The sequence below is a fragment of the Saimiri boliviensis genome, chromosome 21 (genome assembly GCF_048565385.1).
Source record: "Saimiri boliviensis isolate mSaiBol1 chromosome 21, mSaiBol1.pri, whole genome shotgun sequence".
Classification (NCBI taxonomy): Eukaryota; Metazoa; Chordata; class Mammalia; order Primates; family Cebidae; genus Saimiri; species Saimiri boliviensis.
In genome coordinates, this window is record NC_133469.1 from 4166474 (window position 1) to 4183112 (window position 16639).

The window sequence follows — 16639 nt, forward strand, 5'->3', positions numbered from 1 at the left end:
CTGCTCCATTTCCAAACTGGGCTGGTTCACCCCTCCTTAGGCAACCTTGTGGTCCCCCACTCCTGGGAGGTCACCACATTGATGCCAAACTTAGTGCAGACACCCAATCGGCATAGTGCACTACAGCCCAGAACTCCTGGACTCAAGAGATCCTGCAGCCTCAACCTCCCGAATAGCTGGGACCACAGGCATGTGCCACCGCACCCAGCTGTTTTACCTGGTATTTGAATCTAGTTTTATAAATTCAAGTGCTTATTAAGTTGCCCATAGTGTAAAACATTTACAGGGGATTTTGTTCTGTGACCTTCTAGACTGGGCTCTTTGACTTCTAAATGTTTTTAAATACTTTGTTTCTCCTTGTTGTTATATGTACCTACAGCTGCCACAGTGATTCTTTTCACCTTCCTTATGTTTAATGTGAATAGTTCTGTTCAGATCTTTGATTCGCTATGGTGGGTAACTTTCTAATTCCCTTTCTCACAGAACTGAGACGATTACCTCCTCTGAGCAACAACTGATAGAATAAGTATTTCCCATTCTATTTACTTTAAGAAACTGGATGGTAGGGGCAAGTGAGAACTCACCTAAGACTTTTTAAGAACACACTTCATTTAAGTAACTGAATTCTCTCTCATCTGAGTTTTTAATTAATATCCTATACCACGGTCCTTCTATCTTGAGGGAGGAAGACGAATCCCATCTTGAAGAGAGGGCTTCAAAATGGCCTCTCAATTTTAAAGCCCTAGGAAGTGAGACCTAGGGTCTTCACTTCCATTAGAGAGCATATGAGCTTCACGTTCCCCAATTCACCAGCAGTTTTTTTTTTTTTTTTTTTTTTTCTGAAACTGAGTCTCACTCTATCACCCAGGCTGGCGTGCAGTAGCCCAATCTCAGCTCACTCCAAGTGATTCTCCTGCCTCAGCCTCCCAAGTAGCTAGGATTACAGGCGTGCACCACCACACTCGGCTAATGTTTTTGTTTACTAGAGACGGGGTTTCACCGTGTTGGCAAGGCTGGTCTCCAACTCCTGACCTCAAGTGTCCATTCACTTTAGCCACCCAAAGTACTGGGATTACTGGCGTGAGCTACTGTGCCCAGCCCAATTCACCAGTTTTTAAATCTAACTCCTTCCAGTTAGAAGAGGAAAAGGAAACAAATATATGTGAGTTTGCTTCTTGCTAGAGTAAGGAATACTAGGTAAAAATTCTCAGGAATCAGTTTGTCAGTTCAGCTTCTGTGAAGTTGAGAAAAGGCAATGCTATACTTCAATCTTTTTTTTCAGATCCTAGATTATCACCATTTTCTAAAGCATATGGCATCAGGTTGATTGGTTGTTGAACTAGTTTTGTGTGTGTGTGTGTGTGTGCGTGCGCGCATGTGTGCATGCGTGAGTGCATGTCTGTTTTACTATTTTTTGTCATTTCGATAGGAATTGGGGGATCCAGATTCTGTGACCTAGACTTACTCCATCATTATCTAGAAGTCAAAACCGATATTTAAGAGTCAGAAAGTCAAAACAGATGCTATCAAGGAGATGAAGATGGGTGGCCAGAGAGATAGAAGAAAAACCATGAAAGTGCGGATATGGAGGCCAATGGTAGGTGGTGTTTTTGTTTTTTTGCCAGGCTGGAGTGCAATGACGTAATCTCTGCTCACTGCAACCTCCACCTCCCAGGTTCAAGTGATACTCCTATGTCAGCCTCCTAAGTAGCTGGGATTACAGGCACCTGCCACCACACCTGTCTAATTTTTGTATTTTTAGTGGAGAGGGGTTTCACCATGTTGCCCAGGCTGATCTTGAACTCCTGACCTCAAGTGCTCCACCTGCCTTGGCCTCCCAAAATTACAGGCATGAGCCACAGTGCCCAGCCAATAGGTGTTTCAAAATAGAGCACTGGTTACCAGTCCCAGATAGGCCATAACATAAAATAAGGATTGCATAGTACGCACTGATGTTAACGACAAGAGAGTCAGATGCAACCCTGATACAAAAGGAAATAATCTTGTGAGGCGGACACCTTAAGCAACAGGGGATATTGTATTTTGGCTAATGGAATACACTAGCAATACTGGATGCTGAAAAAATATTTCAAAAACAAATGAAACCTTGCAAAACATGAGGTTTGAGGCTGTATGTATGCGGGGGTCAGACTTCTTCACAGCATCCAAGTTCTTTTGGTGATACTGGCCACAAATTGAATTTTCTAAGTACTATGTTCATGTTATGCTTCTCCCCCAATAATTACGTATCTATAGATACTACCAGAAGTTTTACTCTAATTATTTACTATTACATTTTAAATATAAAGACTCAAACACAAAACTTAAAGATGTCTGAAATAATATTGCTTTGTAATAATGGTATTATTTCTAATCCCAAATAAGAAGATATGTTGTAAGCAAACAGGAAAGCTTAGTTTTCTTTTTGTTTAAATTAACTATTCATTCTAATTACCACAGAATCTGGGTACAGTCTTTTAAGGTGCTCCAGAACCTCTGCTCTCTTTTGCTGACGTTTTCCCTCATGGCTATCAATTCCAGCATTCTGCAATTCACTTCTAATAAGATTCAGTTCTTCATTAACTTCAGACATTCTTGATTTTGTTTTTTCAATTTCATCCACCAGGGTTTCCTCTTGCTTTTTCTTCTCTTCCAAACAATCCCTACCAAATAACAACAAATTATAAAGCAAAATGATAAACCAAACTTTAAGAATTATCAGATACAACGGCATTGCAGGGTACAAAATGCAATAAACCTGACACCAAACATGGGCAAAAGAGATTTTGCTCATTCTTTGTTAATAAAAATATGGCAGGGCCAGGTGGCTCACTCCTGTAATCCCAGCACTCTTGAGAGGCTGAGGTGGGTGGATGGCTTGAGTCCAGGAATTTTGAGACCAGCCTGGGCAACATGGCAAAACCCTGTCTCTACAAAATATAAAAAAAAGAGTCAGCTGTGGTGGCACACAACTGTAGTACCAGCTACTCAGGGGACTGAGGCAGATGGATCACTTGAGCCCAGCGGGTGTAGGTTGCAGTAAGCCATGATCATGCCACTGCACTCCAGTCTGGGTGAGAGAGCGAAACCCTGTCTCAAAAAAAAAAAAAAAAAAAAGAAAGAAAAAGAAAGAAATTCATAGATAAGAAAACTGCAAGGGGTGCAGTGGCTCACAACTGTAATCCCAGCACTTTGGGAGTCCAGGAGTTCAAGACCAGCCTGGGCAGCATGGTGAAACCCCATCTCTACCAGAAATACAAAAAGCTGAGTGTGGTGGCACATGCCTGTAGTCTCAGCTACGGCCTAAGGTAAGAGTCATGTGAGCCCTGGAAGTCACAGCTGCAATGAGCCATGACTGTACCACTGCACTCTAGCCTCAGCAAGGGGAGCGAGACCCTCTCTCAAAAAAAAAGAAAAAAAGAAAAGAAAACTGCTGCAAGGGAATTTTTTTTACTCTACCTACATGCATGTCTTTGTATACTCCTCTAACTTCTCTATTCGTTTTTTATGATCTTCTATTTGTTCTTTTATTTGTTTTAGATTTCCCTAAAAGAGGAAATGAAATCTAAAATCAATTACAGCAATTCCAGACCAACAAAATTACATGCCTAGAACTTACTATATTATAAGCTGTTATAAATTTGAAAGATGTCAAATATAATTATATGAAAACACTTATCAGAGCAAATTTTAATTTTGAAATTTTAATTTTGAAAAGGCATATCAGGGTTGAAATCCTGACTGTACCATTTGCTAGATATTTCATCCCAAGTGATTTCTCTCTGTAACTTCAAACTTCAAGGAGATTATTTTCAAATATCTATATAGTTCTTATCACTTAAACTAATTCACTCAACAAATATATTAGGTTGGTGCAAAAGTATCACAATTACTTTTGCAACAGTGTTCAAAATTTGTTGCACCAACAAATATATTAGGTTGGTGCAAAAGTACCACAATTACTTTTGAAACAAGAAGTTCCTATTATATGGTAACCTAAATATGTTCACTGGCTACCATGTGATAGGAACTAGAGATACAGATATAAACAGGAAAGAGTCCCTGCTCTGAAAGACCGATGTCTGGTAGGAGAGACATACAATTAAATTAGTAATTACAGTAGAGTTGTTTTGTGTTGTAATAACATAGGAACTATAGGGCAACTAATAGGCTTGTGGGTGAGGACTTCATGAAAGCGTTGTTCTATCACTTTATTGTTAAATCCAGTTGGGGACTACTACTGTAGTAGCAGTCTAGTACTACAGTAGTCTCCAACTGGTTTCACATCTCTAACTTTTCCCCCACTTAATGCATCCTGTACACTGTAGCAAAATTAATCTCTTAATCGATCACTAAATGGTTGGATTTAAAATAAAGAGTATAAGAAACCAAAAACAATTATTTCAGTATATGAGGAAAGAGGAAATAATAGTTTTCAAGTAGAAAAGTATGAACACATTCCATGAAGATAATTATCCTGTTTTACTCACTTATCACACAAATTCACTGAACAAACACCCACTGTGCTAGATGCCAGAGTTACTGTATAAAAATGAGTAAGCTACAGCTCCTTTTTGTGCGGACTATACATGTTGATATTAGAGTCCCATATTGAAATTCTATTACCTCACTTACAAATTCCATTCAGAGAGGAAGAAACAAGATTAGTTAAGGAGTACCAAGTTCAGTAAATTAGAAAAACCTGCCTGTGGACCTTTACTCTGGCCACTTCCAGAGCCTATGTCACACTAAATAGGTCCCTTCACGGTTATTAATTTTACTTGCCAGGTGGACCTCTGAGGGGTTACCACCTGGGGGCCTGGAACAAATTTCAGTGTGTAAGTTTATAACACGATACAAATTATACAATTATACAAATGTTTTAAAAGTAATTCCAGGTATGTTACCACCTTATTTTCCTTGCCCTTTTCTACTCACAGAACTATCATAGATTATGTCTTTTATATTTGTTTGTATCTTCATCTACCAAATCATGAAATAAATGAAATGAGGCAGTATAGTGTAAGGTTAAGAAGATTCATTCGGATTCAAGTACAAAAAGGAAATAAAATTTCATTAAGAATAATTCTAAATCATTACTGTAAAACCCAAGATACCTGAACTTCTCCATGCCTCCTCTTTTCAAATGCCAGTCTTTCTTCATCTGTCTTCTGTTCCCACCGCAGTTTTTCCAGCTGTTGACTCATTATAGCTACTTTCTTTCTTACTTGTTCTTTAAGTTCCTTATAATGATCCAGCTGCATAAACAGTATTGAAAAATTGCTAATTCACTTAAATAAGCATGAGAGCAAATTCTTTGTATGAAATCCAGTACTAGAAGATAGTTAATCTTCTAGTACTGGATTAATCTTCCGAAAATCTTACTTTATAATTAAATCATAATCGACCACTTTCCCCAGGTAAAATAATGTGAACATAAAACCTTCCTTAAAAAAACTGTTTATTGCGCCAGGTGTGGTGGCTCACGCCTGTAATTCCAGCACTTTGGGAGGCTGAGGCAGGTGGATCACGAGGTAAAGAGATCAAGACCATCCTGGTCAACATGGTGAAACCCCGTCTCTACTAAAAATACAAAAAATTAGCTGGGCATGGGGGCACGTACCTGTAATCCCAGCTACTCAGAAGGCTGAGGCAAGAGAATTGCCTGAACCCAGGAGGCAGAGGTTGCGATGAGCCGAGATCGCGCCATTGCACTCCAGCCTGGGTAACAAGAGCGAAACTCCGTCTCAAAAACAAAAAACAAAAAACTGTTTATTGCTGGGCACGGTAGCCCACACCTGTAATCCCAGCACCCTGGGAGGCCGAGGTGGGTAGATCACAAGGTCAGGAGTTCAAGACCATCCTGGCCAATATGGTGAAACCCCATCTCTACTAAAAATACAAATCTTAGCTGGGCGTGGTGGTTTGTGCCTGTAGCCCCAGTTGCTGGAGAGACTGAGGCAGAAGAATCGCTTGAACCCAGGAGGTAGAGGTTGCAGTGAGCCGAGATTGTGCCACTGCACTCCAGCCTGGGCGACACAACAAAACTCCACCTCAAAAAAAAAAAAAAATTTTTTTATTTTTGAAATTGTTATTTATATTTTGCTCTGTTGCCTAGGCTAGAGTGGCACAATCACGGCTCAATGCAGCCTTGACCTCCTGGGCTCAAGTGTTTATCTTATCATTTGTAAGATAATCATTTTTTTCCTTTCATAAACACTTAAAGATACATGTGGCTTTGAGGAGACATAATCACTTAATTGACAGGAAGGAAACTGATTACTTAAGGTGCTTTAAAATGTTCAGTGATTAATCTCTTATTATGCAAAATTTAATTATAGTAAATCAGTAAAAGACAAAAACGTGTAACTGACAACCAATTTTTATCTCTTTTATCAATAATCTTACATCACAATTATATACCACAATAATTATGACTATATAAGTAGAAAAATTATCATTTTCTCTGGATTCTCCTTTCTAAGATTTTTGGACAGAGACCTTAGTATAGAGGTTTTTTTTGAGTATCTCATTGCTTTAAACACTTTTTTAGGCCAGGCACAATGGATCATGCCTGTAATCTCAGCACTTTGGGAAGCCAAGGCAAGAGGATCACATCAACTCAGGAGTTTAAGACCAGCCTGGGCAACACAATGAGACCTCATCTCTACAAAAACTTTAAAAATTAGCCAGATGTGATGGCATGAGCCTGTAGACAGAAGGATCAACTGTGATTAATAACAGCAGGAGGCAGACAAATCCTAGACCAGATGTCCCCAAACTACGGCCCGAGGGCCGCATGTGGCCCCCTGAGGCCATTTATCCGGCCCCCCGCCGCACTTCAGGAAGGGGAACCTCTTTCTTTTTTTTTTTTTTTTTTTTTTTTTTTGAGACAGAGTTTTGCTCTTGTTACCCAGGCTGGAGTGCAATGGCGCGATCTCGGCTCACCGCAACCTCCGCCTCCTGGGTTCAGGCAATTCTCCTGCCTCAGCCTCCTGAGTAGCTGGGATTACAGGCACGCGCCACCATGCCCAGCTAATTTTTTGTATTTTTAGTAGAGACGGGGTTTCACCATGTTGACCAGGATGATCTCGATCTCTTGACCTCATGATCCGCCTGCCTCGGCCTCCCAAAGTGCTGGGATTACAGGCTTGAGCCACTGCGCCCGGCCTGGGAACCTCTTTCATTGGTGGTCAGTGAGAGGAGCACAGTATGTGGCGGCCCTCTAATGGTCTGAGGGACAGTGAATTGGCCCCCTGTGTAAAAAGTTTGGGGATGCCTGTCCTAGACAGACAGGGGTGGGTCCTGTCTCACACCTGACCTTCAAGCCAAAGACAGGTTAAAGCCCAGCTACACATCCTGGGTAAATCCACAGACAAGACTGAGAACCTATTTTCCTGTTTGGCACACTTACTTCTGATTGACCCCTACACCCTTCACCTATTTTACATATACCTACCTTCCCTGAATTAGTTTTTCACACTGTTGTATCCACCTTAGAGCAGTGCTTTTGTTTTAGCTTTTTTTTTTTTCATACTCACAAACCAATCAGCACACAATCTCCCCATTCTGAGTCTATAAAAGCCCCAGACCCAGCTACACTGGGGAAGAAACCACCCAACTTCAGGACAGGGACCACCCTTGCATCGCTTCTCTGCTGAGAGCTGTTACATTGCTCAATAAAATTCTTCTTCGCCCTCCTTACTCTTCAATTGCCAGTGTAGCCTCATTCTTCTTAGATGCAGGACAAGAACTCAGGACCTGCTAAGCATGGGTATAGAGAGGGCTGTAACACTGTGGTCCTCTGCTCTCTGCTGGCAGAGGACAGCTGCCCCACGCAACAGGAAGCAGTGGCAGGGCCAAGCCAGCCCCGGAGCTGAGGGCCAGAATTGGTCAAGAGTCTGACAGCTGCTAACATGCCGCCATCTGTTGGGCTGTGGACAGGACTCAAAGAGCTAATTAGCACACTGTAACATCCCCTCTGGGGCTTTGGGGTCACAAGCACCCTTGCCCAGGTGCCACTGTCTTCCCCCCATCTGGATGCAAGAGTCCACTGTGGGAGTGGCTTGTGACATGCCTAGTCCAGCTCCAGACACTGCACGGAGCCTGCTTCTGTGCTGTGCTTAGAACAGCTGGCTGGAATCTAAACTTGCTTGTTCACACACTCTCGCCTGCTGGGGCTGTGTGGGCAGTCATGGCAGCTGTGGAATTAATGCTGGAGTGCAGGCTGGGTGCGGCCTGGCAAGCTGGGTGGACAGGGCAGCTCCTGCAGTGAACTCAGGTCCAAGCAAGGCCTGGGCAAGGGTGTCACCAACTGGGGGCCTCTGGCTGACAAAGTGACTGAGAAAAATCCTGCATTGGCTGGGCACGGTGGCTCACACCTGTAATCCCAGCACTTTAGCAGGCCGAGGCAGGCACATCATCTGAAGTCAAGAGTTTGAGACCAACCTGACCAACGTAGAGAAACCCTGTCTCTACTAAAAATACAAAATCAGCCAGGTGTGGTGGCGCATGCCTGTAATCCCAAGTACTTGGAGGCTGAGGCAGGAGAATCACTTGAACCCAGAAGGCAGAGGTTACGGTAAGCCGAGATCACGCCATTGCACTCTAGCCTGGGCAACAAGAGCAAAACCGTCTCAAAAAAAAAAAAAAAAATCCTGCATCATGATCATGATCATGCCACTGCACTCTAGTCTGAGTGACAGAGTGAGACCCTATCACCACAAAATTAAAATTAAAAATAAATTTAGATTCTGTATGCAGGCTGAAAAATTTAAATCCCCACAATTTACATTCTGAGGATAATCTCTTAAAATATCAGAGAGGTCATTTTAAAATTTTTTTTCTAATTTAAAGAAACAACAGAAACTTAAGATTTCCCCCCAGCCGGGCGCGGTGGCTCAAGCCTGTAATCCCAGCACTTTGGGAGGCTGAGGCGGGTGGATCACGAGGTCAAGAGATCAAGACCATCCTTGGTCAACATGGTGAAACCCCGTCTCTACTAAAAATACAAAAAATTAGCTGGGCATGGTGGCGCGTGCCTGTAATCCCAGCTACTCAGGAGGCTGAGGCAGGAGAATTGCCTGAACCCAGGAGGCGGAGGTTGCGGTGAGCCGAGATCGCGCCATTGCACTCCAGCCCGGGTAACAAGAGCGAAACTCTGTCTCAAAAAAAAAAAGATTTCCCCCAAGATTTTTTTTTTTTTTTTTTTTTACCTGACTGGCTTCCAGTTCAATGTCTCGTTCTTTACGTAAAATTTCTTTCTCAATCTGCTTTTCAAAACTTCTCCAAGCACCATCTAAATCAACCAGCTCTGTCTCCAGGGCTTTTATATCATCTTCCTGTTTAGAACACTGTTTTTCACTGTCCTTTATTGATTTCTTAGCCTCATCTAATTTCTTGAGGTGATGAGAAGTGTTTTCTTTGGCTTTAATGTACTGAGGTCTCTTCTGATTTAAAAGGGTTTCAAGTGACCTGAAAAGGAAAAAAGTTTGCTTTAAAAAATTTTCATTTCTTTAATATAAAAAGGGAAGAAGTTGTTTTGATCAAACCACTTTAAAAAAGAAATCCTAAACATTAACTTTCAGAGACTATAAGCAGATCAATGGTTGTCAAAGGTTGAGCAAGGTCAGGGGAAAGACTGAAAAAAGCGTAAGGTCACTTTTGAGAGTGGTACTGTAGTGGTGCTGTAGGTAGACACTTGACACTAAAAATTTACCAAAACGTCTATTACTTTACAGCACCAATAATGAATCTTAATGTAAGAAAATTAAAAAAGAATCACTCAGGAGGCTAAGGGATCCTAGATGAAATGTAGAATGCAATAAAGAATCTAACTTTATTACAGATGTAGAAACAACCTTACTAAAGAGTTGGAAGGAAAACATGCTGATCAAATTCTAGAAAAGAGTGGAGTCTGTAAGACCAAAAACAAAATAAGAACACCTAAGTACTGTACTCTAAAGATGCTTTCCATGGGGGTATGGGTTCACAATTGTGACATTATTACACAAGATTACTGGAACTGCACAATTAAGCAAATGGATGGCCGATGGTAGAAGCCAGATTTCCCATTGTTGAAGTGGGAGGTTACAGATACGCAAGAGAAGGCTAGAATGATTCATGTGGTAATGGCTTAGAATTGGGAGACAACAATATGACCTCATGTTTAGCTTAATATAGATGGTCACATATGGAAATATTTATAGCTATGTGTATAAACAGTATACACACATATTTCCTAGTTCCATCAGCTGAGAAAGCCTAGAAGCAAGCAATGGCAATGAACACATCTACCACCTAGATATTGGTTCCTAATACCATTCTCCAATAAAAACAAAAAAAACAAAAAAAACAAAAAAAAAAAAAACAGGGTTTCTTTGAGAAATGGTTGATTATAGGCCTGGGCAAGCTGATGCTAGGACTGGCTAATACATAATGACACTAGGAGATACTTCTTTTCTAGAAAATAAGGAAGAGCTCAAAAAAAAAAAATTTTAAGAATATTTCAAAGGGACACAGGAGCCAACTCAAAGAGTTCTCAATGGCCAAAGTAGGAACAATCTAAGCAACAAAATAAGCAATGTAATACTGAATTATAACTCCAAATGTAAAATATCCATAAATCTATACTGATGTAAACAACAAATTAATTAATTTAAAAATAAGTAGAGACAAATTTGAGCAGAATTTTAAATCATGTAAACACTTTGCCCTCAAGGTAAAACATTTCGCTTCCTACTCCTTGCGTGGGCTACGATCAGTGACTTCCTCTCAGATTATAGCATGAAAAGGGAGAAAAAAATCACCTTACAGTGGAGAAACACGACAAACACTACTTCAGTCAGGTGATCAAGGTCAACATCTACAGGGATGCCAAGTTGATATGACATGATATAGTACATGCTAAATGTCATGTAACATATGTAATACACTGATACTCAGAGAATATGAGAATGGTATCTTAGTTCTGTGATCTTCCTCCACACAGTCAATATCTTCAGTCTAATTATGAGAAAACCATTAGACAAATCCCAATTGAAAGATGTTCTACAACAAAACTGACCAATATTCCTCAAAACTGTCAAGTGAACTGACACAGCTAAAAGGAGGCTAGGGAGACATATAACTAAATATAATATGATAATCTGGATCATAAAAAGGACATTAGGCAAAAACTGAGAATATGAATAAAGTACGAACTTTAATGTATCAATATTGGTTTGTTAATTCTGACAATACATCACAACAGCGTTAAGATGTTAGAAACAGGAGAAACTGAGTGTGGGGAATGTGGGACTAATACAGGAGCTAAAAAGAAATTATTTAAGCAGATAGTGAAGGTTAAGAGAATCCTCAGCAGAGCTTTCCTTTTAATAAAAAGCAGCCCCCAAATCATTTCTTTTCTAACAAAGAGGAGCCTGAAAAATTGAGTTACAAACATACATAAGCAAACTGGAAGCTTGCATGAGTGAATACTAGCAGGTGTGCCAACAGAAAAGGCTCCAACTTCCCTTTTCTTTGTCACCAACTGTACAGTAGAAAAGCTGGCAACATGGCACCGGCCAGGTAGAGAATCTGCATAAAAGATTAGGATGGGATGGCCAGCTTCTTCATGCACTATGCAAACGGCACACCTAGTCCTAACAAGTTCTTCGAATGCTATGCAAATGACATACTGGGTGCGACCAATCCTTCATGCCCTTAATCAGACACTGCCTCCTCAAGCTCATCTATAAAACCTCCACACTGCTGGAAGACCGGCTTGGGAGCCCCTCTCTCTGCATGACAGAAATCTTTTCTCTTTCTTTCACCTATTAAACCTCCACTCTTGACCTCACTCCTTGTGTGTCTGCGTCCTTGACTTTCTTGGTGTGAAGCAATGAACCTCGCATATTACCCGAGACAAACAACATGACTTCAGGACCATTCTATACTATCATTACAATTTTTCTGTATATCTAAAATTATTCCTAAGTAAAAAGCTTATTTTTAAAAATCAGCTTTCAAAGTGTCACATATTATTTCCTCTATCAATCTACATATAACCCAACTGTTAATATCTATTTTTTAAAACTCACTTTAATTCTTTTTCTGTTTGTTGTAGTTGTCTAGTTAGCATTCCATGTTCCTTTTTCCTAGCTTTAAGTGTGTTTTCATGATGAGACAAAGACTCTCTTGTGACACTCAAATCCCTATTCACGTGCTCTAAGTTGGTGTTCAGAAAATGAATCTTTTTCTCATTATGGTATAGTTGAAAAAGCTGCAGCTGTATCTTGTTCATTTTCAGTTCTTCGAGGAGACTCTGGTAACGTTCTGCCTATAAAAGAGTACAATTCAACAGCAGTTAAAAAGGAGCACATTTAAGCTGGCCTTTCATAACTCAACTACTGTGTCAACAAATTAACGAATTTTTATTTGTCATTAGGACACAATATTCTTGCCAAAAGTAGCATAATTTGGCAAAGGTTTCTGAATATACTTTTTAAATAAGTCAGTAAACCAGCAAATGATTTTGCGTTCTTGCGCTCAATGGTATGATGGTAAGAACTATGAAGTGGCATGCATTAATCTGAGTCCTAATCCCATTTGTCTGGACCTGTGAGTTTAACAACTCAATCAATATTTCTGGCATCAGCTTCCTCCTTTGTAAACTGAGAGAAGAGTGTGATATGACTTACACGGTGCTAGTAACTTTAAATTCAATGTCTCTCCCCCATCACCTTTCCCATGGCCCCAGCCGACAACTCGTCTCCTTCCACACTCCCCATAGCCCCAGTTGATGACTCCTCTTTGAACCCACCCATTTTCCTCTTCCTTGACTGTATCATAATCCTCCACTGGAACATCATAATTCTCCACTGTACGCCCCTGCTCCAGCCCTAACCCTTTCTCCCCTCTCTCCAACCACCTGCTTCTAACTTGGAGTCTTCCCCATCTCCACCCCTTACCCATTCTCAAACCTGACCTGCCCAGCAACCAGCTCCCTTGCTTTCCCTCCGGGAGGTAGCAGGTAACAAAGGAATCATTTGAGTTCACATCCCCTTCTCCTCTCTGATCTCTCCCAAACTGAAAAATGTCTTGGGTCTTTCTCCTCCAATCCTAATACTTATATTGAAGAATTTAAATATCTCACCCAGCCTTACAAACTCACTTGGCATAATCTCGGTATCATCTTCTTTTCTACTCAACTTCCGGAAGAGAAGGAAAGAGTGTGGCTCACAGCCCAGGCACATGCCAATAATCTTCATAGGTGAGATCCTACGAGGCCCACAGGAGCTGCTGCTCTCCGCCCCCACCCCCCTGCCCGCCTAAATTTTTAAAACTTCAAAGAAATTTCCCAAAAAGCAGATGAAAATCCTGTCCAATTCCTTTCCCACCTTACAGAGGCTCTCCAAAAACACACTCAAGTCAACCCTGCCTCCCAAGAAGGAACTATTGTTTTTCACACTCATTTTATCTCTCAATCTGCCTCTGACATCTAACACACAAACTTAAAAAGGCTGAAGATGGCCCACAAACCCCACAACAAGACCTCCTTAACCTGGCCTTCAAAGTCTTCAATAATAGGGATAAGCAAAGTAAATTAGATATAGCCCAAAGAGATCATGCTAAATGCCAGCTTCTAGCTGCAGCTATCCATCAACTTAGCCATAGTACCCAAGGGCACAAAACACCCGACAGCAGTGGCCCTCTCAAGTCTTGTATTAAGTGCACCACAGAAGACCACTGGGTGCAGGCACGTCTTGACCCACGAATGCCGAAAAGCCCTTGCCCAGTCTGCCAGCAGACAGGCCACTGGAAGTCTGACTCCTCTCAACACACAGAGGGAAAAGCCCACCCCTCAGAAACACCATCCATTCAGCAAGACAAAAAATGAAGAATCCCTTGTACTCCCATAGCTCCTTGGCCTAGCCGCTGAAGACTGACGAGGCCCAGGCACCCCCGACCCCATCTGTCATCATTGCATCAGAGGCCAGGGTAACTCTACTAGTAGCAGGTAAGCCAATTTCTTTTTTAATCAATACGGTGGCCACTTACTCAGCTTTGCCTGAATTCTCAGGATCCCTCTCAGGTCTCAGTTGTGGGAGTTGACGGACTCATCTTGTGCCCATATGCCACCAGACCTCTTACTTGTTCCTTATTTAATACTGTTTTCTCGCACTTTCCTCATCATGCCTCATTGCCCTACCCCCATCCTAGGCAGAGACCTTCTAACCAAATTCAAAGCTTCCATCACCTTTTTCTGTTCCCCACAACCACATTCGCTGCTATTCCGCTCTGTCACCATGCCAGCCCTCGACTGTAGCCCCTCCCTAGAGGACTCTCAGATTCACACTATTACCCATCTAAACTTCCTTGCTAGTAAGTGATACAGGCTTTCTCTCTGCAAAGCACAACTCTCCAGTCCAACAGTGATGTACTTAGGAGTCCAGCTCTCCCCCAGGGCCTGAGCCATAATCTCAGCATGGGCAGCACTGATAGACAGCCTCCCCCCACCCACCTCTAAAGGTGAAATCCTTTCTTTGCTAGGACTAGCAAGCTTCTTCAGAATATGAATTCCCAATTTTGCCCTCCTAGCCTGGCCCCTCTACGAAGCAGCTAAAGGCCCTCCAAATAAGCCCCTAAATCCTTCACACAACATAATCCCCAGCTTCCACAAACTTAAAGCCACCCTCATAACCATTCCTGCTCCATCTTTGCCTGACCTCTCTCAACCCTTCATTCTCTATACAGCTGAAAACAATGGAATAGTCCTTGGTGTCCATGGCCAACAAAAAGGAAGTCCTCCTACCTTCATTCCTATAGCTTACCTATCTAAACAATTAGACAACACTGCCCAAAGGTGGCCGACCAGCCTCAGAGCCCTAGCAGCAGCCACCACCCTAGCCTTAAAAAGCAAAAAACTAACATTCAGTCAAAACACTACAGTCCACATAATCTACAAAATCTCCTCTGTTTGCCAAGCACTAAGCACACTTTCTCCTTCTCATATCCAACTACCCCATGCCCTCTTTATTTTTTTAGTTTTTGTTCTCAGTTGTGGCATATACCTTTGCAAATAGCTCTCTTTCTTAAAAACCCTGAGTTCCCCCTCTCCAAAAGTACTCCCCTCAATCCTGCATCTCTACTTCCAGTATCTTCCTCCTCTCACATCCACTACTGCACTGAAATCCTTGATCATCTACAGCCTCATTTCTGTAATATCTCCCCTAAACCTCTCTCCAATTCTGACAACCAGTTATTTATAGACAGCGCCTCTTGCAAGTCAGTCAACTTCCATAAAATCGCTGGGCATGCAGTCGTCTCCCTTAACTGAGTAATTAAAGCTAAACCCCTACCCCCAGAGACCTCCTCCCAAAAGGCAAAACTTACAGCTCTCACCAGGGACCTAACCCTCTCCAAAAGCAAACAAGTCAACATTTTTACCAACTCCAAATATGCCTATCACATTCTCCATTCTCACACCACCATCTGGCAAGAGAGAGGATTTCTTCCTGCCAAAGGAACCCCCATCACTAATGGCCCCCCTATTCATCAACTCCTCCCAGCTGCACACCTCCTGGCCAAAGCAGGAGTTATACACTATTGAAGACACCAAACAGGGTCAGATGAAATCTCAAGAAGAAACAGAAAGGCCAACAAGACAGCAAAAGAAGCCTCCCTTTCTTCTGCCCCTGCCCCTCTCCTCATTACCCCCGCAATCCAACCCCAATATCCCCCATTGAAAAGGCTTCACTGCTGCAAGAGGCCACCTCCCCAAACAACCCCTCAACTCCTTCCCCCAAATACACTGATTCTTCCTCAAGTTCCTAACTCTTTTAATAGTCAGCCCCACTGCCTCTGCTCCTTCAAAGTTTCTTTTCACTTCCACAAGGCTCAAACAATCTCTCAATCTCACTCACTCCTTGTTACTACGCTCCAACTCTAAGCTTGCTTCCCATGACTGGACCTGTTTTTCCCTTTTCTCTACTGCCTGCTCAGCTATCCCAATTTCTCAGCCCTGGGATCATATTCCCATTCGCTTTTCATACACCTTCCAAAAAGGCTCTGCCTTTGTAGACAGAGCCCTCACCCTCACTGGGAACTATCCCACTGCCCTCGCTAACAGAGCCACCAAACTTCTCACCACACACACTGCCAATTACAACCACACAAAACTCCCTCACCCTGCTATCCACGGTCCCATTCTTAGGTGTCACCTCTTCCAATGAACACATACACATAGGCACTAACCCTCCCTCTGCCTGTGGCTCAACTTGAACCATCTTCCCATACCTCACTCTGAGTAGATTATTCGGTTTCCCCTCAGTTTCCGCACTACCTCCCCTCCTGCCTCTCAAACACAAACCCCTACCCCAGACAGGAGTTCTCAAAGGAGGGTCTCTCTCCTCCTCACTCTGCATTGCTGAAGCTGAACAAGTCCCTCCAAAAGAGGAACCTACACACTCCAACACCTATTCTCAATCCACTTGTCTGCATTAACACCGAAGGCATCTTCTTCCTCTGCGGATCCACAACCTACTTCTCTCTCCCTGCCAACTGGACAGGGACTTGCACCCTGGTCCACCTTACCCCCAACATTAACCTTGTCTCTCCAAACCAAGAACACCCTCTCATTACACCCTCTCATTACTCC

The 16639-nt window shown here is 42.3% G+C and overlaps 1 protein-coding gene across 2 annotated transcripts in view; it reads right to left on the reverse strand.

The window, feature by feature from the left end:
* Positions 1-16639, reverse strand: part of SMC1B (structural maintenance of chromosomes 1B) — an 83073-nt gene that overhangs the window by 56675 nt on the left and 9759 nt on the right. For both annotated transcript variants that reach the window (XM_039463154.2, XM_039463153.2), the window contains exons 5-9: positions 12081-12319; positions 9216-9474; positions 5118-5258; positions 3464-3546; positions 2456-2663 (exon numbers count right to left, since the gene is read on the reverse strand). In XM_039463154.2, coding sequence (XP_039319088.2) covers positions 2456-2663; positions 3464-3546; positions 5118-5258; positions 9216-9474; positions 12081-12319 — 930 coding nt within the window. The remainder of the gene's footprint in view (positions 1-2455; positions 2664-3463; positions 3547-5117; positions 5259-9215; positions 9475-12080; positions 12320-16639) is intronic.